The sequence below is a fragment of the Temnothorax curvispinosus genome, unplaced genomic scaffold, assembly GCF_003070985.1.
Source record: "Temnothorax curvispinosus isolate PA1 unplaced genomic scaffold, ASM307098v1 QBEX01006657.1, whole genome shotgun sequence".
Taxonomy (NCBI): Eukaryota; Metazoa; Arthropoda; class Insecta; order Hymenoptera; family Formicidae; genus Temnothorax; species Temnothorax curvispinosus.
This window is the reverse complement of record NW_020216437.1, coordinates 122496-148776: the sequence shown is the minus strand read 5'-3', so window position 1 is coordinate 148776 and position 26281 is coordinate 122496. Positions and strand designations below refer to the sequence as shown.

The window sequence follows — 26281 nt, the reverse complement described above, 5'->3', positions numbered from 1 at the left end:
GACCGCGTGCGTTCGCATGGGCAACACAATAAATAGCTCCGGTAGTTTTTAATGGGCTCTTGCTGAGGGACACGGTAATCCCTGCACTGTATTCCACGTTCGTTCGTCGTTTCTACAGTCCTCGGGGAAGCATTAATTAACGTTAATTAATTTAACATACTTAACGTCAATCCCTTGTCTCGGCTGTGAGGGAACGGCCGATATCCGGACGATGCTCGAATATCCACAGGCCGCATCTCGATTGTGGTCCAGGCAGCGTGCTTGCGCAGAGCTTTAGCCTTCGCATTATCGGCTCGAGCTAATACCCTCGCGATTTCGATGAGTAATTGAGCCGAACAATCAACACGAAAATTCGGTACACTGCTATCGATAACCGATCAGCTCGCCGTATATTCGAGATAACGTATTTACTTACTTTATTCTAACTTTTATATTATACGTAAATTGCATACAATAATTTTGTAAAATACGCGAGGAATTTATATAGCAATATGTAATTTATATACAAGAGTGAGTAAATAATTATCCTTGAAATGTATTAAAAAATTTGCTAGCACCAATAGAGTTAAGTACATGTACATTATTTTTTAACACAGTTCTCTTGCGATAATTATTAACTCGTACGTAAATCACGATATGACGAAATGGTATTGTATTTTGTAAATTACTAAGGTAATTTCAACTTGACGAGTTTGTCTGCGACTCATTGTCAAACTCTATCATTATTCTGTGATTCATATTCAGAGAGAAATTGTCATATTTAAAGCTTTGTATTAGGTTCAGCGTTACGTTAGGGATTTTGAATATAAAACTTCCATCCAATGACGATACTACCACGTAATTTCGTAGTCACCATGGGCTTCCAAGAAAGTTTTCACATAATTCGCGAATGCGAAACTTAGTTTGAACACTCTCGGCTCATATAAAACGTAAAAAATTGACCACAGTGAAAAGCAGTTTTTAACTTGCGGGTCATCAAGCCTTCGTTGCATATACATGAAAGATATAACAAAAGGAGAATCTACTGTGTCTTAAAACCTGAAGAAATAGTAAAGAAGTTTGAAAATTTTCTCGTACATTTGATCAAATTAATATCCATAGTTTACGGACATAAATGGAATGCGGACTCTCAATGTCGTAAACGTTTAACGAATCCATGCCGAGATAAATTCGGCGAGGAAAATAAGTACTTGTTCGAATTTAACCGGTGTTTACGCACCGGGTGCAGAATTGCGTGAAATTAGACGGTGCACAACGGCACGACGACTCATCGTACTTGTACCTCCTTGACACGATCGATCTCCCGTCTGTCGATCTACCCGTTCAACTTCCTTGGCTGTCTTCAATGCACCGTAAGATCCTCCGCTGCACTCAAGAACCGGTTTTTCATACTTGATTCACGGAGCGAGGTTGGTCTTCGATCGTCGCCCCACAGAACTTTATTCCGGTATGTTTTTTCCGCATTCTCGGTCTTGATCTCACGCCGAATAAAAGCGATAGGTTACGCCAATTTTTTTCGTGCGCTACATCGCAATCTGCAACAGCGGATTGCCATTTTTCGAAACGACGGTTATCTCTTATTCGCGAGAAGTCGTCCCGTGGGAAGAGAACCGTCTAAGATGCGGAGCGTGTCCTCCGAGATTGTAATCCGCGAGTACTTTGCCTTATGCAAATCAGTGATATGCAGGGCTCTCTTCTAGCAAGTCTTTTATTCTCTTTATATTTTACGAAATTTATTTTATACATTTACATCATAAATTGATTTTACAAACGAATGAAATAAGAGAAAAACATAAATTGAATATAACGCGGGAAATTTGATATTTAATTCAATGTATTATGACCGTTTTGTAATGTTTATATTTTACTGTTCGGATACTTTCTATTCGAATTATTATCGAGGCGTTATTATTGAAGTCCATGAATGATGCGGAGACCAGATAAATTCCAGCTGAGCTTTTATCTCCCGAACTTATTTCGTGCCAACGGGTTGGATACACCCCGATATCATCAATCCCTCGCATTTTCCACCGCGTCGTGCAGCCACCCAAGAATCCTCACGGTGTCGTTTTGACGCCTACCCTGAGGAAATTGTCAAGCTCTGACGACTGATACGGATTTCGTTCTCCTTACTTTGCACCGCCTATCGCTCGACGGCTTCTAATTTATCTTCCGCGTCGCTCCCGACAGCGCGCAAAAACGATGGCTCTCGCGAACAAATTTCACAGTTATCGCATTTTTAACGAAGTTATCTAAAAGTTGCATCTGATATAATATCAATCTTATTTCTCGGAATACTTGAAGTCCACCCCTCCAAGAGAACATTGCTCGATTACACACAGTACATCATATTTTATTAAATTTGATGATGTTTGATAATATTTTTTCTTAATAATAATAATAATAATAGTAATGTTTATACGTACAATATTGCAAACAATTTCAAAAATTTTTTTACATAAATCTTGACTCCTTGTATATGTAATTCCTCCCACGAATTTTGTTTTACGTTAAATTGGTCGAAATGTTTTATTAACTTAATTCACCGTGACGCGCTATTTTTCTATATTATTTATCCAAAATTTAATTTTCTTACGGTCACACTCGTAACATTTGCTCGTTGACATATTAGCTTTAGTTTTTTACCTTTTGCCACTTTCTTCCGTCTCTATGGTGCCGTTATGAACTTTTCTAGACGGAAAGAAACTTTTTGTTTGCGAGTTTATGTTCTCGGTCCTTTTTTAGCAAGTAATATCGCATTAAAGGATACGAAGTGTCGTCAGTTTTAAAAAATTTAAGTAACCAATAGCCGCTTCAAACATTGTCCAGATATTAAATTTGGCGTTTTTAATACTGTGATAATATTTTTATTTATATATTTGTACATAATTTTTTTACACTTTCTCCGTAAAATTTGCACGGTATAAACTTCTTTTATTTGCATATACACTATATATAATATTTTCATTTTTATTTTTATGCTTCTATGTTATGTTTATAAAAGCGATATTCTTCCTATTTTTGTTTTGATATGGTTTAGTAGTTTAATAATTCCGGCTTCAACGACAACTGATTACAGTTGTTGATTACAGCTGTTTTTCAAATCTGCGTGTGTGATAAATTTTAATTTATTCTCTCTCCACCATCTCAATCTTCTTGTTGTTTTGCCCTCATCAATCATCCCTCGTAAAATTCAATCGACGTGAAAGTCATCTCTTAGCCTTGAAGATTATTCTGTAGGTTGCGTTTTACAATAATTAGATTTTAAATTATAACCGGCGTATTTTCTCGAGAACTGCCAGAATTGAAAATGACAACGTCAAAAGCTTTAAAATAATAGAAAGTATAGAAAAAATTTGCAATATCTGAGACTTTCTTAAAATAACAGGTTTATTTAAATTATGAAGATTAAAATTATAAATATTATAAAAATGGTTTATGATTGCAATAATCTTGTATTTAATTTGCAATTATATTACTATTACTGTGGATCATTGTAAACTGCGAAAAATAAAGACTGTGCACTATACGGTTTTACTGTCTCAAATATTATATCAGATAATTCCGTCATGTCGCACCTTCATTCTAGCTTGTACATAACCAATGTCATGTTCTCGCCATCCTCGCCGAAAAATCTCTACCAACCCGCTCAGCCACGAATTTTGATTTATTTGTTCCGCCGTCGCGACCTTCATGTTTTCGGTACATCGGCCCCGGACATCCCTCCACCTTCCACTTCGCAATTTTCCATCCCTCCGAATAAGGAGAGATAGATAGAGCAAGAGAGAAAGAGAGAGAGAGAGAGAGAGAGAGAGAGAGGGAGGATGTTTTTTGCCGAGCGAAGTAATTCCACCAGCAGACACCCCCACCAGTTTGTCGGCCGCGTGGCGATACACGTATCCCCTCTCTCGATAATCGCCGATGCGGTGGGGATGCATTCGGGGGTGGCGACGGCGGCAACTAGGGGCGGCTGGCCGGATGGTTGGCTGGCCGCTAAGGGGTTGCGTCGCGGCGTCGCCGTTGTCGTTTCTTGCGGATTCGGTCCCTCCGAAAGAGGGAAGCTCTCAGTCGATGCGCGACCACCCTGCACGCGACATCTAAGTACATCGTATCGTCTCTGCAATCCTCGCAAGCCGTGTAAGAAGCACCTGCCACCCTTGATCGAAGGGGCGCGTGATAACGCGTGAGCAACGAAAAGAACGTGAGAGGTAATTGGAGAATACCGCGTGCCCGTGATTTAATTTTAAGTGGTTTTGTCGATTCAAAAGGGTGTGCCGGAAAATATTGATCCCTAAATGTACAATGTTAGAAAAATTTTTAGTAATTAATATTATTTATACTTAATATTACACGCTTGCGATTGAGTATACAATGTATTCAGTATCGACAAAGAGTGATATATATATATACTAGACACTACAGACGCGCGCTACGCGCGCGCTATTTATCTTTAACATTTCACTATTAACCCTATTATACACAACTGTCAAAATATACAATGACAGCTGCAAATGAAGTAAGCGCAGCAAGAGAACCAATCGGCATCGCGGAAAAGCGGCAACAATAAACTTCACATCTCCTTTTTAGAAGAGGATATATATATTTCAACAATTATTAAATAATAATGTTCGCGATCAAAATAATTTATTACATTCCGGCTCACCCGATTTATAATTCTTTATTTGAATCCTTTTATGTCTGATGGATGGAGAGTAACAATTCATATGTACATATTGCTCATTTGCATACTGCTTTTTATTATGCAAATACGTTATGCGTTATGAGTCATCCTCATGGTTGGTATACGAACGTGACATTGCGAGTTACGGTTAGTCGTAGATGAGAGTTTCTTCATTATGCTGGTTCACCCTCGACCGATCATGCAACGCGAAAAATCACAGCGGGCGTGTACGATCACTTTTCCGATGACTAAGATTAAGCAGAAACTTTCTCCACTATACGCAAAAGTACAGAATTTTTCGCGAAATTTGCTGGCGCATTTCCTGATGATCAAGCGCAAAATGATAAGGATATAGCTCGTTAAAATTAATCAGAGCAAGATTTTATGGTTTTTCTTTCCCCCCATTAAATCGATAATGTTTACGCTTTAATCGGAATTTTCGCCAAATTATCGCTATTTTGTATCCATATTAATACATAAATACATTGTAATTATTAGAAAGAACACGACTGCCATGTTTTCTGATCAAATCTTTGAACGTTAATTGCACGAAGGTTTGCAATGCATTGCGATAAATTCACGGGTATCGTTCTCGTGTCAGGGATCATCGGATCCCGCACGTAACGCTAGAAACCGTTTCGTGTTCCGTAAACCATCGCGAAGGTAACAGAGTGAGGAGAGTAACGCGTAACAGAGTGAGGAGGTATCTAACTATATCGGTACCGATTTCCGCGACTTGTTGAAATGGGCGTCGCGTGACGCGACCGTTCCTTACTTTGAGCGCGTCTCCTCCCGGCAGAGATATCTCCGTTCACATTGGAACGAGACGATTCCATGGAACGAGTTCCGATCCGAAGACTTTCGCGTGGCCGTGGAATTTGATGAAATGTGGTGGACTTGATCGTCGCGATCGATATTAAAGATACTAACGCGAACAGAACTATCTGCGCAACCACTTTGATCTTAATTTTTGAAAAATAAGAAAAATACTCCATTATAACACACATGTGTTACACTATAATGTTAATAAATTCAATGAAATTGAATTGTATAGATATTAATCGAGAGAAAAGCATTAAGGTACACGCGTAACGTCATTATCACGCGTTTTAATACCTGACATTACCGATATTTCCATAAACGTCTGACGTGGATAGGAATAACGGGATGAAGCGGCAATGGAAACATTGTCAGACGACTGCAGGCGCAGCGAGTGAATTACGTAGGAAATTGCGCGATACTATTTTGCAAATTGAATTTTCAGGCAGACACGATGCGCCGCGGTGTCTGAAAGTGGGCAGGCCGGTTACAGGCAAACACGATAAGTTCGGATAAAGTGGCTTTAGCGCGGCGTTTCCTTTGTCTCGTCGTGCCGGCTCTCCGACCACGGGGAACGCCTTTCCTTCCACCCACAAAGATTTACGGTGTCTATGGGGAAGAACTTTGATAATACTCGCGCCGGAGTGTTATAGGGCTGGGGATCTCTCGCCGGGCCGTCTGGCATTTTCCTCGAATGAAGTAGAAACGCACAACCGTGCGGAAGCGAAAGAAGTATCGCCAGGAGACTCGGAGGAGCTTCCGCGATATCATCCCGGAAAAAAATGGAGAAATAGCATGTGGCAGTTTTACTGCTGCTTTTATTGTTCTTATGATTAGGATATCTTTATCTCTTCAATTAAATCTTGACTTAATATAACCGAGAAGAGTATAATAGAATATTAAGAAAACCTATAATGTAAATTGTATATTTTAATGTAAAAAAAAATACAGGAAATGATGCCACTGGCAATTTCGTCGTCGTGACCAGTTTGATTGCAGGTTCAACTTGTCTTCGCGTTTTAAGTTTTTCTCTCAAATAAAAAGCAAATAAAAGTTCTACAGATACCTGTTCAATATATTTATACGTCTAATACATCATAGACTACTTACGAGAACTTAAATTATCCGGCAGTATAAAATCGTCGTGTGGCTATCGCGGCCGCGTATAATTTACCCGTTGAGCAACTAACGCTAATAAGTGGATAGCGCGACGCTAATTCCGTCGCGGAAGAGTACCGCGAAACTGGTTGCGGTACTGACATTTGAATATTCGCGCAGTAAGACGGGTTTGGATTTTCTAGCGAGTTTGCCACGATTTCGAAGAATTAATTACACAGCTTACACAGCTTACTTTCAAACCGCTTCATACACTATGTGTACCGTACGTGTGGGCTGCGATATCCGTCGACGTGGAATCTAGACAAGTTAGATTGGAATCTAATTTTCGTTTCCTCGATTTAATGACCTCGATTTTGAGCATTGACTCACACTAGGTATATGATGCGTTGAAACAGCGGGATAAAAGTAAATATCTTGTTTCGTATAGAGAGGTTTTTGCATCATTGCACTAATGTATTTGCGCGATAAATTAAATTCATATAAGACGTAGTCCATTGACGAATATCACCGTGAACTTCTCACATGAGCTATATTTTCACATAATTCATGTAACAACGGTGCAATTTTCGTAGTAATTTTGCAAAATCTGATTTTCCATAAGTGCGTGCGTGCGTGCAAGCGGCGTGGTAGTTTCGATCGTTGCTTTTCGTGCGTGGAGAGTTTCTTTACCCATTAGGGGCACGCGAGCTATTAGGTTATATCGGGCAGTGTAGATAACTACCTGGAAATTGACTCGAGAGTTATTTTCAAAAATTTCTCCTGCCTGGTTCTGGCTTTCGATTTTCCATTCGTCTTTTTCATATTTCTTCGAAACTCCATTGACCCCACATCTGTTCCTCTCACTCTAATGGCGCGTTCTAGCGCAAATAGGGAAATGGTATTGGCCATTATAAGCCATAGATCGTTTCTAATAAAAAATGGTCTAATAACTGAGGCGAAAAAATTATACGATATCGCAATCGCGTCACTACGCATTTCCGCATACCTATACGGCTTTTGGAATCGAGTTTCCCATCAGATACCGCTGCGCAAAACTTTATTAACCATATAATTCGCACAACTCGAGTTTACCGTTGTTGATTAATCGCGCTTTCGGAGAAACTTTGTGTGACAACACAAGTGTGCATGTAAAATCAAGATACCGTTGATATGCAGGATGTTGTTTGCCCTCCCTTATTGAACGAAGAAATTAAGTCTACTTTGTTTAATTAATATTGCGTAATAAAACGTCCACTTTGACGTGTATTGTGCCTGAAACAACATCCGTTTTCATTTCTAATTATCGTGTAATATTATTCACTATCGCAGCTTCTCATTCGCCGGCTTTATTGTTTGTTTGCGTGGAACACATTTACCGAATACCCCAGTCATCGATCCCTCGTGCACTCGGCGAATGTACTCTGTCGTATTTTTAGACGGCGCTTCAGGCAGGTAAGAGATGATGGAGACAAGTCTATTTCCGAATATTTCGAATTCCGTGGATACGTCGGATAGCTGACAGTCGGGACAGCTAGGTGAACGTCACTCTCCGACACATTAGATGGTTATTTCCGCTGACAAAATTATCGATCGTCATTTCCGTCAATCTCATTAAGTCGTTAAATCGTCTGCAAAATGCATAAATTAGATTGGCCGCTTTTGTTACAGTAAGCGTTACATAAAATTTGCAAAATTGTCAATTGCAACCTGCTATAATTATCACGTGCAAAATTAGTAATTACCAAGAGTCCGTTAAAATGCTTTAACCTATCCTATTAATCTCTTTTTCAGTCTGTTTACAATTTATGATGTTATTCGGTTGTGATATATTAATAATATATATCAATAATTTAAAAAATATATATATGTATGTATATATTCTGCAAATAATGAGTTAGCTGAAGCGAAATTACATTTGCAAATTAGGTACTATTCACTGTGTTTACACTGCCTTTACGTGTGCATTTGTTCGATATGCCCACTTCGCTATTTCGATATGAGCAACACGTCCGTGCGTCCTATATATGACACGCCACATTCGTAATTTGACAGTAGAATGGACAGTCACCATGGACAAACGTGCGAAATGCATATAGTTACGTACATTGCACCCTATCAAAGTCACATATCATTCGTATGCAACCTGTCGGTGAAAATTCTGCAACATCGTGAAAAGATTCTCGAAACATCATGTTTATTACTATTTAATTATTAATACATATATAAAACAAGATCGCAAGCTAGAGGATGTGAGAGTGCATGCGAAGCAATTTCGTTCAATTATACACGGAAAAAAAGGATTAGCTATACTGTAGCAAATCTAGTTGTAAAAAATGTTAGTTAGCCATATTTTACAACCAGATTTGCTATAGTAGCTAATCCTTTTTTACCGTGTATAATTAACACATTTTATCAAAATACGTTTTGTGCTCGACGACGCATCGCAATCTGCGCTTGGCGCGTAGATTAATGAGTACTGATCGTGTCCAAACACAAAATTTAATTGTCCGTAAACGACATTAACGAAATTAATGTAGATGGCTCCTGGCTGCGTTCAACCGCTGACCGAAACGTTTTATTAAAATTCTAGCCTGTTACCGAATGCGTAACATTTATCACTTCAACCATTATTATTACGAATCGCTTTGAATGATAAATTTTCAGTCCATTAATGCGCGCCGGCTGGACTTTCATTAGTCGGCGATGGCGGAATTGAGGTAAACGAGATGCACGTCTATATTATCGAAAAAAAAACCACACCAATTAATTTAACGTGGATTCTACAGAGCGTCCCTTAGTAAATGTTGGATATGAATTAAAGCATCGGTGTTTCCTACATGACACTGTTAATTTGCGCTGATATTTCATCTGGCACGGTAAAATTTACTCCTGATAGTTTACCCGTGGGCCACAGTGTATCGCGCGTTACCAGTTGTTGGCGGGACTCCAAAAATATCGGCGCGTTATGAATTTCGACGCGATCGGAAACGTATGTATACAGGTGCAAAAGCTCGCGTCTGAGTGCCGTTTAATGGAGAACCGAGAGAACTCCGGCGGGTATCCCGCGGCAAACGACAAGTTTAAATGAATCTGTCTGTTGCAAACAATACGTCCTTGCCTCCGAGGCAATGCCTCGATATGTGTGTGTGCACGCGCGCATATCTCTCTCTCTCTCTCTCTTTCTCTCTTTCGATGATACCCGGAGAGTTTGACACCGCCATCGTGGATTTCTATGGGCCAGTTTTCCATGAATCCTATCGGCGGTCGACAGACAGTCGCGAACGCGTCAGACAATGCGCTCTCGTAGCCGCGCGACGGCTGTCAGGATACCGTTCGCGGTTATGTCGGACATGTCTGAGCGGTGAAATTACTTTTTCGAGCGAGAGAACGCGATATCACTCTGTCGTCGTAATAGACTCTTTTAGGGCCAAACCCTCCGTGCGTAAAGTTAATGCAGCAGCTGTTTCTAACTGTTTGCACGATATATTTTTTGAAACCGAGCTTAATGACGGAATATAAACGCTGTTAATTCTCTTTCTTTTTGCTCGCGCAGCAAATGGGCGAAACGGCAAGCAATTAGCAGCGATTCTACTGTGTTCAAATATTAGTCCTCATACGATACACGGTGATTGCTGATGAGGGCAACCTTAATTAGCATGCCTAATTAGTGTGTTTGAATTTCAAAAATGGAGAAATCTTCTCCGCTGAATAGATTGGTAATCATACATAGACCACATTCAATTTTTTATCGTAGATATTGGTTTGTTTGCACTTCCGACAATTATCGGGCAGTCTCGTTGTGACGGCCCGGCCGTCGCGTATTAAAAAAAAAACGGTAGTAAAATCAGCCATTTCTGTAGCCAGCAGCTATCGTCGCGCTTTGTTCCGGTCGCCGTCGCTCAGGCTAAGCGCTTTTTTTTCCACGTGCCGCGAAAGTTCGATAAAGGTAGACATTGCATGTACCGTGTCGGTGCGACTATATATTCTACATCCATATTGGCCCTCCCCGGGGATGCACATGCATCGTTGCGTCATATGTATACTCATACGCGCGCACGTGCGTTATATAACCAGTCGTGTAACGATGGATGCATGTTGCGCGAGAGAACATGTAGATTACACGAGTTCTGGCTGCGTCTGGAATATACGTCGACTAGGACTGAGACTGCGTCTTTTTTTTTCATCCGATCGAAAATTTAGCGCATCGGTGAGATTAAACAATCTTTACTTCGCTGCTCCGAAGCGTCTGAACACATTTGCCTAACGAGCAGTTCGTGAACAGTTAGAGCGCAGTTGGAAGATTGTTATACTAGAGACACGTCAAATGATTGTAACTGTTTCATTTCTGCGAGGTAGATGGACAATCAAGCAAAATCATCTGTTTCAATGATTATTACCGCGAGGTACCCAGTTGGTCTGCTTCACGTCCATTACGTAATTATGGTTAATTAATTAGGAATGGATTAATGACATTGATGCATTGAGATATCAACTGGCGAAAAGATGGATAGTCTATAACATGACCGATTGGAATTTCCTGTGCGTGAAGAGGGAAAGAAGAAAATGGAGTCGCTAGATCCATGATGTTTTTATACGACGGTTTCATCTTTTCTTGCTCGACGTGATCGTAAATCGTCTCTGCGGCGAGTTTTCAATATCTTTATATGATACACCACTATAATATCTCCTTGTCCAATGTATCGTAAATCAAACACAAGTGCTCTCGTCATTGCATGTGAAGCGGAATATCGCTTGGGCTCGAACTCTTCCAAACAGAACGTTCGTCAAAGAAAACGCGACTTTCTTCGAATTTCTTCCACAAGTATCGCGAGAAAGAAAGAGATCATTAGTGTCATAATCTACTCTCTCACTTATGTATACGCGATATTACAAAGGCGAATTTTCCAAGATCTAATTCAACTTTGTTCTACAATACGTTATTTACTAAGTCCTGAATCTTTAATGAAGTCATGCTCGCTGAAATGTATTATTTCAACTTGAAATTGAAATGAAATGCGAATCAAGCGAGACGGAAATCTTGTAGAATTGAAAGTCATGCAAACACGAAAAGCGGAGTAGCGTAATGTCGAAGAGCTAAGGGAGTATTTTTTGCCGAAATATTTGTCTGAACTCGTCGTCTCTGCCGTTGTCCTTGCCGCGTTGCCGGTGCACGACAAGAAACTCGCCCGATTTCGTTCTGCAAAACAACGAACGCGCGGCGAAAACTTTATACGCTCGGCTTTACGAACTGGAACCGACCTTCGCCCAAATCCTTCGTCGACATCCTATCGTCGCGAATAAGGATTGCGCCGCTCGCTCGAGGGCAATGCAGTTAATGGAAAATCCTGCGAAACGGCGTTTCCCAAAGTGAATCAACCAACGAACTCTTTCCGCGACGAAATCTACAATCATGCACGTAAAATTATTCTGTTTCTATATTACGATATGAATTTTTTATGCTGCAACATTTTTTAAAATGAAAAGAGGTCTAGAATCTTAACAATCGGTTTAGTATTCGAGAAAGACATGCAATCAACTTACAACGATCAGTATTTTTCAAATACATAAAAAGACGAGTAGGTATCGACAAATAGAAAAAATAGATATATTTGATTTTCTCGTTTCAATTGCCATGGGCAATTGCGGCGCGATGCGTATCGATAAATTTAATTAATCCCTTTTTCTACAGAGATTTCAGTTCAATTAATTGGAAAAGTTACCGCGATTGAATCCCGTTGATGCATGAATGAAAACGCACTCGATTACGGCCAATAATCTGTTTTTTTCTTTTTTTTTTAAATGATCAAGCCAACAATCTCTTTTAATGACAGTCGGTTCATTGCTTTCTGTACAATTTGAAATCGATTAACGATATTATATGTAACTTGAATTCTTTCGCTGTGATCTCCAGCGGAGGCTTAAACATGACTTGAATATTAAGTTGGAAAAGTTTTTAATTATCGCGGTTTTATACAATCTACTTTATGATCATTACTATCCGCGCTTGTCGGTGGCTCGAGAGCCATGAGTAAATCGATTGGCTGTTTCCAGGCAATAAAAACACAGAGAGTTAAAACGGTGTCACCGATACCGATTATGTAACAGGATTTCCAGAATCGTATTCTGTAAAAGCAGTCGCATATACATTTTCGACTATCCGTTGTTAAAGAATTTATCTCGACTTATCTCATACACTACGTAGTTTTCGCGACGCGGAATTACAAAGAGCGCGAAGCGAATATCACGATGATCGTAATGCAAGAGGCGACCGGGATTCACGCGCGACCCAATTCGATTACAAGGCGATGTTCTGGTCGCAATTATCGCCATGGCGCTAACCGCGTTACGTTGTGCGTTAGACCGAGGAGCCCCACCTGCCGCGAGACATCCGGCCAATCCTGCATCGGCCAATCAGCTCGACCGAGTTCGAATAACTATTCCAATTAACAGTAAATACGTACGGTACACGAACCAACGAGTCTTCCGAGGAGGACATCTCGTTGTAATGGCTTTTCGTAGGACGTTACAATCGTTTGAGTTATACCGTTTGCGTCATTAACTCTTCAGATAAATATTCGTATTGACAGCCCCGTTCACAGATAGATCGACAACCAACGCATCGCCCACTTTGCTTGAATACATTGTTACGATGGCCTATATTTTAACGTATTCCCTCATCGGTATTTGTTTGTCAGGAATTACAGCGACTTGAGTTAATTAATTTATTGCGAACATTTATTGCAGGCAGTTTTTATGATCGCTCGTTATTCAAATCATGAGTAGTTTTATGTAGGAGCAAAAGGAAAAGGATATGTTGAATTGTAAATATAAAATAGCTCTTGATATCATATATTTTCTTTATCACAGCATGATGATGATGGGTACATCGAGATATTTTAGATATTTAAGCAAATTAAATGTGTTGGAAATAAAATTTTAAACGTAATACTCTCACGTAATATATCTCTGATATCTGAGATATAAAAAAAGTTATTCGAGAGCAAGGATTATATACACACGATTGAACTGCAGTAAATGTGGTCGTAACAAAGTCATATGGTAATACAAGTGACAGGGATCTCATATATCAAATCGAAGGATAGAGAGAAAGAGGAACGAAGTTAAAACGGCACTTTAAACAATTTATCGGCCGCGGCGCGGCGGTGCCTTAGATCGACGTAATGGAAGGTTACATCCCTCCGTATATGCAGCATGTGGTAAACGATGTTTACAATGAAAATCGTGGTTTGTGGAGATCCGATCGACGTTACACGTTACACAAACCAAAGAGAAAGAGGGATGGATGGTTGCTACGTTAAATGGTGGCGGGGAGGGAGGGAGAAGCCAACAGAGAGATAGAGAGAGGGAGAGAAGATGAATAGCCGCAGTTCGCTGCACCTGACTATTTATAACAAATCGATAGGTGCCGGCAGCCGGTGCGTTCCTCGCGTGCAGTGTTTCTCTTATTTGCAAGAACGGTTCTCGCGTTTCGAACGCGCCTTTAAACGCGGTTGACCTTAGATATGTAGCAAGCATTTCTGATTCCGTTGCGATTTGATTGTCAACAAATGATTTCTTTATCGTTTATCATAATCTTTCGATATTTAATCAAAAAGTTTATAACAAATTTTGAAACCGCGATTTATACGCGTTATTAGATTACGCAAGAGAAACCTATTGCGTTCAACGATCCAAGAACGTGATACAATTTAACTACGATCGATGACTCATTGTCAATTCCGATGATGTAAAAAGCTGCACTTAAGTCTCCACATTATCGCCGCGGCGCATTAGTCATCGAAGGCCACGAGGATGACGAGGATAAATAATTATTTTACGCTAATTACTAATTGGCTGTTGTTACCGCAAAAACTCCGGTTGGCTTTACACATTCGCGCGTATTACATTCGTATTCTTGGCTATTCTACAAGTAGTAGCAGTCTTTTTAAACCGACGAGTGCGGTGCGAGAAGTTCGTAAAGCGTATGCGTTGTAAGTTTATTGCGCATAATACACATCGGAAAAGTGAGCGAAAGAAAGTACTTCGCGTCCAAAGACAGATATTCCGTCAAAATATAAGCAGAAAATTCTTTATCACGCGTTTCGAACCCCGATTCGCGGCATCATAAACAATCACAAGATACCAACTGCTGCATCTGCGGTTTTGCCGTTGTTTTCCATTACGCGGTGAGTTCGTTCAATGAAATTAACGGGAGAAAGTCCGAGAAGCTTTTTTGCTCATTCAATTGTGCTTCGATTACACGCGGTTTCCTATACGGATTCGCAAGCCGCATGGTATCCTCGTCGTTCCGCAGGCGCCGAAATGAAATTAGCCTTTCTTCGTGAAGCAGTAAATCGTCTGTTGTGTACCAGAATCTTAGACGAAAGTCGAGCGAAGTTTTTTCGATTTTCAGTGTTGAAGCTGAAGCACAATTTATTACTGTCGCAATTTCTACACGCATCTCGGTAAACGACTATCCTTTTGTAACTCTATTAATCTTAAAAAACTGAAAGACATTACGAATTTGTTAAGGCAAGTGTCTTAATGTCTTTACTTTAGGATAAGCAAAACATATTGAAGTAGAAAATTTTTTTCGAGCATATTGCAAAATTTATCGAGAAAGAAATTCTTCGATTCTCCAAGAGTTATAAAAAGTTTGAAGGTCTCTCCATCCACCAGACGCACAATTTTCTCACATTTGTTGTTGACTGTCGCAACGAATCGAACGCGCGGTATTTTAGCTCGGTCAGTCGAAGTGGACGGCTCGAGTCATGCGGTGAAACGAGGAGTAGTGAGGTCGGCGCATTTTCGAAAGACTATCCTGCTCGTTCCGCGTGCTTACGGTGCGCGGTAGACATTCGACATGTTCGCCGCGATGGTGCTGCACAAGCATAACAAGCACAACAATGGGAACCACTCGAATCATCACGCAAGCAACAACAACTCCACTACCAACTCCACCAGCAATCACCTCAACAACAACAATCACATCAATAACAACGTCAACAACGTGAACCAGGCGTACAGCACGAGGGCGGTAAGTGGAATTGCGCTTTCGTCGAAATTTTATATTCGACGTCCCTTCGTTCAGCTTTCTTAAAATAATACCTCGCGGTTATACAAAGAGAGAATTTCGGTGTATTGTACCGAATAATTCAAATACCAACTGTAATTTTCAACGAGAAAGTTGGAACTTGTTTGAGTTTCACGAAAAAAGAATTTAAGTCTCACCGTTTGACAGCATATCCGTTTGAGGCACAAAGGTAGGCCCACTTTTCAATTCGTTCAAGTACTTCTTTACGACGGCGCGTTTCTACAGAAGATTATTTGCGCGATCGCGAGTCGTTAGATGCAAATTTCGCGTCTTCCAACGGGACAGTATTTCTCAGAGCGAATCGTCCCGTGGGTACCGGCTTTTGCAAGCTTCGGCAAGATTTAGAAGGATTTTTATCAACCGAGCGAAAAGGCTCGGCGGGATGCTCCTTTTGGTCGGGCGAAAGAACGCGAAGAAAAGAAAATTTTTCCACTCGGAGGGAAATCACGTTTACGGCGCAAAGGGTGAGTCTTATCTTTCGCGTTACAGAAGCGATCCCGAGGAAACGCGACGATTTCGCTGACATCGCGGACGATTTTACGGAACGCGGCAGTGGTCGCGAATCTAGTTTTATCCTATTTTTTTCCTTTCCTTTTGTCGTTCTTTTACTCCGTTTCCTCTCGGCTCATCTATGACATTCATTTTTCTGATTTCGTCAAAAATAGAGCTACCCATGAAAAATCTTCCTTATGTCATGGCAAACCGTTCCTTTTCTTACTTGTCGCTTTTTTCATAAAAGATGTTTCGCAGAACATTCTCTCGTTCAGTAAGATTCGTAAGTAAAACTTACGAATCACACACACACACACACACACACACATACACGTGCGCGCGAAAATTTTCATTAGACGGTGTAATCCTCTTTTAATTTGAGATAGTTGGACCGGAAGACTCGCCAGTGATAAATTGAAAACTGAAAATTTAAACTCGATTGTAAACGCGGCGCTGTGGTTAAATATAAATACCACACGGTATTACCTGACATAGCACACGGAGGATTATATCGGTTTAATATTTTAGAATCTCCCCGCGAATCTTCTATTTCATGCGGTTCGTTAAAGTGGCGCAAGGTATTTCAGTTTCAATTTCCCAGGGTACACTCGACTGAAAGATTGGAAATCGAGAATTCAGCGAGTGGTTGATATCGAAACATTTCGAAATACGGTTGCGGGAATCGGTGTAACACGATGTGACAGAATTTGTTTTATATAAGCGGTAAAGCACGGTGAGCTCGAACGGGAGATAGAATTTGTCCTGTTACACGAAATCTATTTTTTGAAAGCTGATATTGATTTTCGATATTTATATTCTTACACATTCGCCGTTGAATCTTTCTTGTCCAACCAAAAAATTATTTTTACTGTGACATTTTGTTTCTTCCCAATTGCAAATTCTTTTTTTTTTATCGTATTCATTAGAATTTGGTGGAAATTAAAATTATTCCGTCTTATCGCATTATTACAATTTTCGTAATGAAATGATAAAATCCAATAATATGCAGTTTTCATTCGGGGATATCTTCTTATTCCCGGTTTCCACCATTTTATTTTCGAATTACGGTCGAGGTTTATTATTCTGCGGCGCGATCTGCATCCTGTTTGCCGTTCAGCGGACAGTTTATTTTTTGAGTCAGGGGTGGAGGACTACGAATGAGTTAATTGCATCTGTCGGTTCACCCTTTCTCAAGCCAAATCGGAACTCCGAGAGGGTTGTATGCAAATGAAGTAGCGAGATTAAGTCCTTTGTGCTATTCGATCCTGATAACGAACATGTTAAAGGATTCGCTATAAATTAACAACTAGATTAAACCGTTCATCGCCTTTACAGACTTTCGTAGCTCTTCGTCTTCCTGTCCATCATCTCCCTTGTGTCAGTCGGCGAGACGTTGCCTGGATTTTCCAAATATTTTATTTTCTTCGCGGGAGGTTTCTTTTTCAAACATGTGATCGATACCGTCGCGACAGTTCGAGACAAATTTTATAAGACTTGCGATAAAATATCAGTATAATATCGATGATAAGAAATTATCACAGAAGTAATTGATTTCACTGTAGTTGCATTACTACAATCTCGTAGAAGCTAAAATAACTTATTATTAGATTTGTTATTGCTGCCATTATTATTGTAATGTTAACGTGGTTTCGCTTAGTTTATTTGATCTCTCTTTGGTAGATAGAGTGTAAGTGGTTAAATAAGCTTTCCCAAAAGAAAAAAAAACAAGATTCCCACGTTCCACCTTCCCTTAAACGCGTTCAAGGGGTGAAAGCGCCGCTATATGATAAAAGACAAAGGCAGTTAAATATATCAAGGTGAAGTGGAGTATAACTCGTTTTTATACCCGGAGAGAGAGAGAGACAGAGAGAAAGTGAGAGAGAGGCCTCTCCATCCCCCATCGGCCCAACTCCCTTGTTGTTTCGTTGTATCTTCCTACCTATCTTTCGCCCTTCAGTCTTCGCGTCGTTTCTCAACCGCCGCGTAATTCGATTTCGAAGCACGGCGAGACTCCGCTTTGTGCGACTTCTCTGGCTCTCGTCTTGAAATAACTTCGCAAAGGGCTTCGATCTCTTCGGACGTGTGGCTAGACTCCATGTATATAATATATTATATCAAACGGTACGAGAAATGCCTGATGGAGGTGGAAAATCGGAAGCTTCGCAACTCTAAGCTTAAAAATACGATTTATAACTTGATAAGTCTACCTTGAAGATAAAACTTCAAAGCGATAGTCTATTAGATTTTTCTCTTATATTTCTTTGTATAAAAATAAAATTATAATAACTCAAAATAATATTATATAAAAATTATTTACTGGAGGATTTTATATCCTGAGTTCGGTTTGGTAGACCAACAAAGGATGGCTATGATAAAAAATGTCAGCTATGATTAAAAGCGTAGCTTTTAATCTTAGATGAAAGAATAGAGAGAAAGATCGATTGTACAATAGTAAAAACCAATCGGTTAAGATTCAAAGAGAGAAGGGGATCTCGATTGTGCGCTTTTCAGTATGACGACCCTATTACGAAAAATCAATAAACTATTATTCGCAGTTTAGGCAAACGTATATGAATAGTCACCGGATATCAATATTTCCTTTGTAACAAATATTCAGAGATTCAGACTAAATCTTTGCGAATATATGTGTTATATGAGCTATCAATTTTTTACACGTGCAATTTCTTTTTCACCGAATAGAAGGACACGTTCGAATTATTATGCAAAATTATTCATTCTCTTTTTGTATTAACGATTTTGTGTCGAACACCGCGTCGAAGAGTCGGGCGCGTTTGCAAAACGCTGATGCGTTCCATTAACGCGTCGGCGAAGCGAGACGGATCCATCGGTCCGAAAATTCACCCTCTCGCCGATGCTAAGCGGAGGGATGATGTTACCCCAGAGGGGAAAACCGGACGACCGCATCTCGCCCGCGTTGCCAAGGTTATGCTTGGACAATCAATGGACCTGGCTGTAATCAGCGCGATTATAAACGGTGTTCACTTAACGCGCCGTCGGTCGCCATCATTAATGCCCGATAAATTGGCCAGCCATGCCGCTTTTGCAGATAGCTAGTGCGCCGCTACGCCGATGGAAAAAACGCCGTCGACGTCATTACATTGATCGTCATTTCCGGGACGGAAGGTGATTACCAGTAGCGGCAGCGGGAGACAGCAGCAGCCGGTCGACAATTTCGAGAATGGCATTTGAGCTCGCTATTCGCGTAATTAGATCGCGAATTGGTTCGTATACGGCACATTATCCTCCATCTTCCTTTTAATTACGTTCTGTCGCTCGTTCAGTTACTTAACGCAAATGGTTTTGAGTCGAGTTTCGACCGTATTATCGCTTGTCTCGACTCAATTATGGATTCATCATATTTATACAACATGTTGAAATAATTAAATACAGAATAAAGGCGGGAATAAAGTCTCACGTCGTGCGTCAAATAACACGAGATAAGAATATCAAGTTTAATTTACGACATGGTACTCCGTTCTGTCGTACGATAATAAAACAGGGAACGGCATGGGTCATAGCAATTATTTTATGACTGTCATAACAGTCTTCTCCGTCGGTTTTATACAAACATAAACCCCGAAGTTTCGATACGTCATCCCGCGACGTCGTCTTCTATTATATGTATAATACCGAGCCAACTCTCAAATCCATAAAATACACGAATTCTTTTCTCTACACTGCCTGTATTACGAATGTCGTATAAATGTTCTTGTCGCATTACCAGTCGTCGTCTGGTCGCCTTCTGGCATGTGTGCATAAGAATGGAATACGCGTTCGTATTCGGGAAATACATCGAATACACGGATGAGATTCAGGAATTAATTTCGGCCCGTGAATGATTTTGTAAACTGTGGATTCCCGTTACGTCCAACATTTAAATTGCCGATTTATTCCAATTCTTCAGATCTTCGTGTTTCTGCCATTTTTTCCTCGCATTCATTCTTTTTATTTCAGAACTTTTTTTTATAATTGTTTCCGTACTTAATATGTAATCAGTTATTTAGATACTGTCGTTAGATTCATATTCTACACAAACTGTACAATAGAATTCATATCGCGAAACTATGTGCGGAATCGTCATGACAGCATGCGATTCGGTAGACTGTTAAAAGCGAAGGGATGTGCAGCCGGAGATTGGCACGTTGCAAACGGAGCATGCCGATATGTTTGTCGTTCGGATAATATACACTCGATATTACATCGAACAATCGATCATCGCCCCAAACACAAAGCTTCTCGCGCGGACGTGCCTAGTTATAGTCGAGCTTTGGATATTCGTTCGAAGAGAGAGAAAGAGAGAAGGAGAATACGAATACCGGGTGCTCAAAGATGTCTGAGACAGTCGACAGAAATTTTTGGCGAATACGTCGGAAACTCATTTGGGATTTTCACGGCAAAGAGGAATCGTTTGGGAAGTAACGTACGTGCTCGATTTCTTTTTGGTCGTACAGCCGATTACACAACAGTCTTATCTCGTTACATCGAAGTCTTTTTTCTTTTTTATTTCGTCGCCAATTGTTACTGCCGCTACCGTCAGCCCACTCGAATGCATCTCAACTGTCACCTTGCAATGCACTTACAATTCTTGTTAGCACGTAACTGGGTTAAAAATCTGTAGTAAATGTAATATTGCAAGATACAAATTGCATAATTCACATTTTAATGTCTTTGACACACACATAAATTCTTATATATTTTATAGAAACTTGATTTAAAGAAAACTGGCTGAAAAATTTAATCATCCTTAGTATCTTCAAATTTGTTTCGCACATTTTCCCTTTTTCCACTTTTTTTCTATCGCAAGCGATAATTTCGTAGCAAGGTAACGTGTTTTATATTATAGGAGTAAAAGAGGAAAAATTTCCAATAGAGTTAGGACAAAATTTCTTTTTTTATACACTTTTACACACAAGTTTCATTTCAAGGAAGTCGGTGTATCGGTTAATTAGCTGGTCTCAGCGTCGGGAGGAGTAACACCGTTAAACACTTACGTTACCGCCCGCCCATTAATGCACCCTATGTGCACTTCCCGTCGTTGACCAGTAGCAGGAAGCCGCTCTGCACCCCGGCCCTACGGCTAGAGGGAGGGACCAGAGGTCGCCTAATGGTAACGATGTAATGACCTTACCGGCGCGGTGTACCTTCCGGTTACGAGCTTTCCGATGTCGGCGGGGACCGCTATCGCCGCCCCGGGTTGATCGTAAAATTCGAACTTTCCCGCTTTCGGAAGCACAGTACGGAGCAGCTAGTTTTATGACGAAGAACCGCCACGATCTTGGACCGAAGGTTTCCAGTTTAACGGTAATCGCCAGTGGCTATACACATTTCGAATATCTCGTCGATTCGCAACGACGAAAAAAATCCTATTTCGTGCTACCGCGGTTTCCAAGAACGAACGACGAGCATGTTGAAAATAGGGGTGAAAATTACGTATATAGTAACATTGTTTAGAAAATTATGCGCTACGAGGAGCGCCGCTCTGATTATCGTATTTTTAAATTAATTTAGCATTTGAAATTTCAGGTTTCAATTTTATCCCTTATCTTCGAAACTTAATTCCGAATTACCAAAGTTTCAGAGATTTGGATCTACGGGACGATGATAAATGTTACAACTTTCAGAAGATGAAATTTCCGAATCTAATTTTCATTCTTGAATTGTTGCATTATTCGATTGTCTCGGATCGAGCGTGCCTCCAAATTTAATTATTTCCATCGTTCATCGACCTCTCGAATTCCTATCATCCAATTATACAGCGGTTACCAGAGTGCAATGATCTCTAGATATATAGCATAACTAGTGCCTTGGAAGAACGTTTGCTTCTCCTAGATAATGCTATGATATTTACATGTTATACTCGCAAAAGTCGTTTCGATTCATGCAATTCATGTAACGCGATAATACTCGGCACGGTATTGAAGTTTGATTACGTTGATGAAGTTATGATTGTTTTCACTCAACGTTTTTGTCCTCTTTCTTTCGGCGCGTTAATATCAGTCAGTATTCATTCTATGCATTTCGCTCCTGGCGGCGCTCCATTTTTATAACTCGCCTCTCGAGGTTTTACTTAAGCAGCAATTTTCAACGCGTCAATCTTCGCGGCGAAATGGACCGTTCGGTTTTCCGCTTTTCTTCACCGGTTGTCCGAAACGTTTTACCGCGGCGCGACGCACACTCAAATAGACAAACGGATAGATAGATAAATCCAGGATTACGACCACCGTGGAATATTTATGATCGATGAAGGATATCGCGTGCGAGACGGCGCGGCGTAAAAAATATCGTCATGAATATATGTAAACGTGCGATGTATCTATAATGCGAGGGTTCCAGAGATTCTGCCTTGAAGATGGAATAGCGACAGTTCGGAAAAACTAATACATCGTATTTTTATTTTATTCGCAAATTTGTTGCCAGCAACTCTTTATCTCTTGCGATCAAGAATAACGTCGAAGCAATATAAAATTTTATAAATAGAAATAACAAATTCTATATTATTTTCAACTACCAGATACGTACGAGTTTGCGCTACTATATAATGTATAATATACGCTGTCGCGCGATATATAAACACCTAGGTGTTTCTTCGAGTAAACGAAGTGACCGAGTTTTATAAAAATGTGCCACAGCTCTAGCGTACCGTTCGAGGAAAGACCTTCAGACCCAACGAGAACAAAACGCTTTGCGGTATCGAAGCCCCGCCATACTTGACATTTTCACGTCAGTGCGCATTCGGCTTCTCGCATCTTTCCATGCGCGCGGACGTATGTACATATCGCAGCAGCCACCGTTTTGCTTTGCTACGACCTCGAAAAATCTAATATTTCACCTACTCGTCCTATCTTGGCATCCTCGCCGCCACCTCCATTCAAGGATCTTCGGGGATGCGCTGGTGGCTTGGCAATGGTGAAATTGGCAAGCTTTCGGTGCCCCGAATAAGTCCCGCCGTCTATCGGTATTCCGTTGCTCCAGACTGGGTGTCATCAAGTATTTACTGACGTTTATGCCGGCTTCATGTTTTATTTGTCAGAGCATCAGTCGAGCATCATGGGAACTGCAGCCTCCGTCATTTCGAAGGCTTGCCGCGGTAAGCCGAGGTGTAAATCTTGCGTCTCAAAATTGTCGATGCGACGTGTCCCATAAATCATGATACCGACTAGCGAGGAAGCATTTATTATGGAGATTGAAACGTGTCACCATAAAAACGTCGGCTAGAAGCTTGGGGTTGAAGCTTACGGAAAAAAGATCGCATATAGGTATACTTTTCTTGTAAGGTAACCCGGACTAACTTTGTCTCGTAAAACTTATTCAAATTTATTCCAGAATTTTATTGTAGAGGTTTTTGGCTTATGTGCCCGATAGATCCGTTGCTCCCGCAATTATCTGCTCGTTATGGCAAATGCGTATTACGCGATTCATCACTCACATTTGCAGCGTATCGAAGGACGAGTAATCGCAAACAGCTGACAGTGCCGTTACGGTAACGTTCAGTTCCGCGCAATCGGAGTGGCAAGTCTATACTCGGGCTTCGGGCTTCTGCAACGACCGTAATTCGCGCAACGCGCGTTATCTGTCACTCGCGTCGTTTGTCATGTATACCGCTCTGTGAAAGTACTGGAATTACTCGCGTCACTTCCCCTCGCGTGGCTTGAACGCGGGTGCTTGCTGCTCGAGCAACTCCGCCGCGCGCGCCGTTCCCGGCATCGCGCGCGGAATCGCGCGAGTGCACGCACCGTCTTGACCTCGTCAAATGTCGGGGCGGCATTTGAAAGGAACGACTGCCGTGCTCTTTAATACCAACCACTTTCAGCCCGGCTGCTGTTGCTGCCGGCCCGGCCGGCTGGGGTGTACCTACATACATGGCATTTGAATCGCCGGCGCCGGGATGATGGTGTACGATTGTCGCGACAGGTCGTAAAATTTGCAAATTTTTAGTCTCGTTTGTTGCATCTTTGCCTAAGGATTGAAACTGTGTATTTTTCATTGCGATAATGATTTTTTTTACAATTACATGAATCCCATGCTAATTCGCCTTGCCTTTTCTACATTTAAATAATTTCTTGGCCAAAATATTTTTTCTCCTTCTCTTCTCTCTTCTTGGCTCCACATGCGGCATAGAAAAGAAATTTAATAACGCGAGACGATGTAAATTCTTAGGATAATGACATGTGCATTTACGGGAGGTCGTATCGATCCGTTAAGCGCGACGGAGCGTATGTATCGAAGCATATATAAAAGCCGAGCAATGGCCGCGTTATCGTCGATCTATATTAAGGTTGCGCTGTAAAAGCGAATATTCGACCGCCAAAGGACTGTCTATAAACAGATTTCTGCACTTTGCCTCTGTGTCAGATTTTATACGTCGTGCAGTTTCAAATGCTATTATTTTCTGACGTTGATTATTTTCTGTACTTGTGATCTAATTATATAGTATATTTTTTATATCCGTATATTTTTCAGATTTTTTTCTAAATCCTTAATAAAATAATTTACATTAATTGCGCTCGAGGTCCTGTTACCAATTCCTTGAAAGTAGACAAATATGGTATTTACGTAATTTCGATTTGTACAATTTGTAGTCAACGCATTATTCAATCCTCGTATTGTATAACTCGTAAACTAGATACAAGATAAGATAATAGCACAAGAGCGCAAAATAGATCGGTGCGTGCGCGGAATTAAAAGACGATTTATCACTATCGTTGCTGAAGACAATAGCCGCGATCGCGCCGGTTAAGAAAGCGTCAGACTTTACGTAACGACGAATTGTCATGGAAAATGCCGTAGACCGGCACATAGATGGTCGGTTAGCGAAACAATCGAATCTTCATCGAGCCTGCATCGAGCGCGTCGTGGCAAATTTCGTATCGCCAAAGAAAAAACGGATTGAATTGTTTGAACGCAATCAGTAACTCGTAAACAAGTGTAACGTGTGCGGTTCTACAAAATATATGCGGGATGCTTGATAATTTGCCGGTACGATGACCCTAAGAAAATTGATTTCGCAAAAGGTGAATATTGATCGGTGGCGAGAGAAGGCCGTGCTGCGAGACCGGTTATGTCATTTCGCGGTGGCGCGGCGAGTTCTGCTTTAATCGGTATTTCGTTCCGCCAGATGCGAAATGCGAAGGAATCTTTCTTTTCCTCCGCGTCGCTCCTCGCGCGTACTTACTGCGCGTCGCTGCGCGAGATCGCTCGCGTGTCGGCCGTTCGTACTAGCCACGCGCGATATATCTCGTCGCCTTTCACTCGACAGTACCTCGCGCCATTGTGCAGCCGCGGTTGATGGTTGCGCAACGATATTTTAGCTCTAAGCTAGCGTATTGCAAAATGAACGCGCTCGAACGCACGAGCGCAGCTCGTCATCAGCGCCGCGCTCGTGTCGCAGCTGTCGCTCGATTGTCTTCTTCCGGCACGGCGCTGAGATTCCGTTCGGTATACGGCGCGAACAGCGAAGTGAGTCGTTACGCAGTATCACGCCAAGAGTGACGATTTATGAAGGAAAGAAAGTTTATACTTTACATAAAACACTGCGTACCTCGCTATCGAAGATAGCGCTTAATTTATCGCGAATATACGAAAGCGAGACAAAGGGGTCTATGCTCGATCCGTGAGATTCATCAGGATTCATCGCGCGCACCGGCGATATCGTTAAAATTTTATAGCCGGATGACACACGCGACATGAATCATACACGGTGTGCCTCGCTCATCTATCGTGAAACTTTGTCTATCGCGCTCGCGATAACTGAACCTTCTGTCTACCTACGCGAAATGTCGTTCCGCTCCATAACTCAGCCCGGTAAAGCCGCGATCCCGAATACCGCAGGCCCAGGTGCACGAAAGTCAAGTCCCCGTACCCCTATGTATATTCTCGATGCACCGCAATAAAGCCGTTTTTGCCGTGTAAGTCGGCCGAAATTTAAACCGCACTGTGGCGCATCGCCATTTAAATTTCGGTCTTGCAGTTGCAGCACTTTATTGTAACAGGAATATATCACGAGTCTCTCGCAATAATTTTCGCGCGATCGTATTTCTCGCGCGTTTTATATATTATAAGCGAGTCGTGCTTTTAAC

General features: G+C 41.1%; 1 protein-coding gene across 3 annotated transcripts in view; it reads left to right on the top strand.

Moving 5' to 3' along the window:
- LOC112456121 (serine/threonine-protein kinase 26) overlaps positions 1–26281 on the top strand; it is an 86249-nt gene that overhangs the window by 19896 nt on the left and 40072 nt on the right. Inside the window, exons 1-2 of one of the 3 annotated variants that reach the window (XM_025018451.1) lie at positions 4064–4208; positions 15340–15635. The exons of 1 other annotated variant lie outside the window; for it this stretch is intronic. In XM_025018451.1, coding sequence (XP_024874219.1) covers positions 15462–15635 — 174 coding nt within the window. In that variant the 5' untranslated portion in view covers positions 4064–4208; positions 15340–15461. Of the gene's footprint in view, positions 1–4063; positions 4209–15339; positions 15636–26281 lie in introns of those variants that run through there. One more of the 3 variants, XM_025018452.1, reaches the window with a different exon arrangement.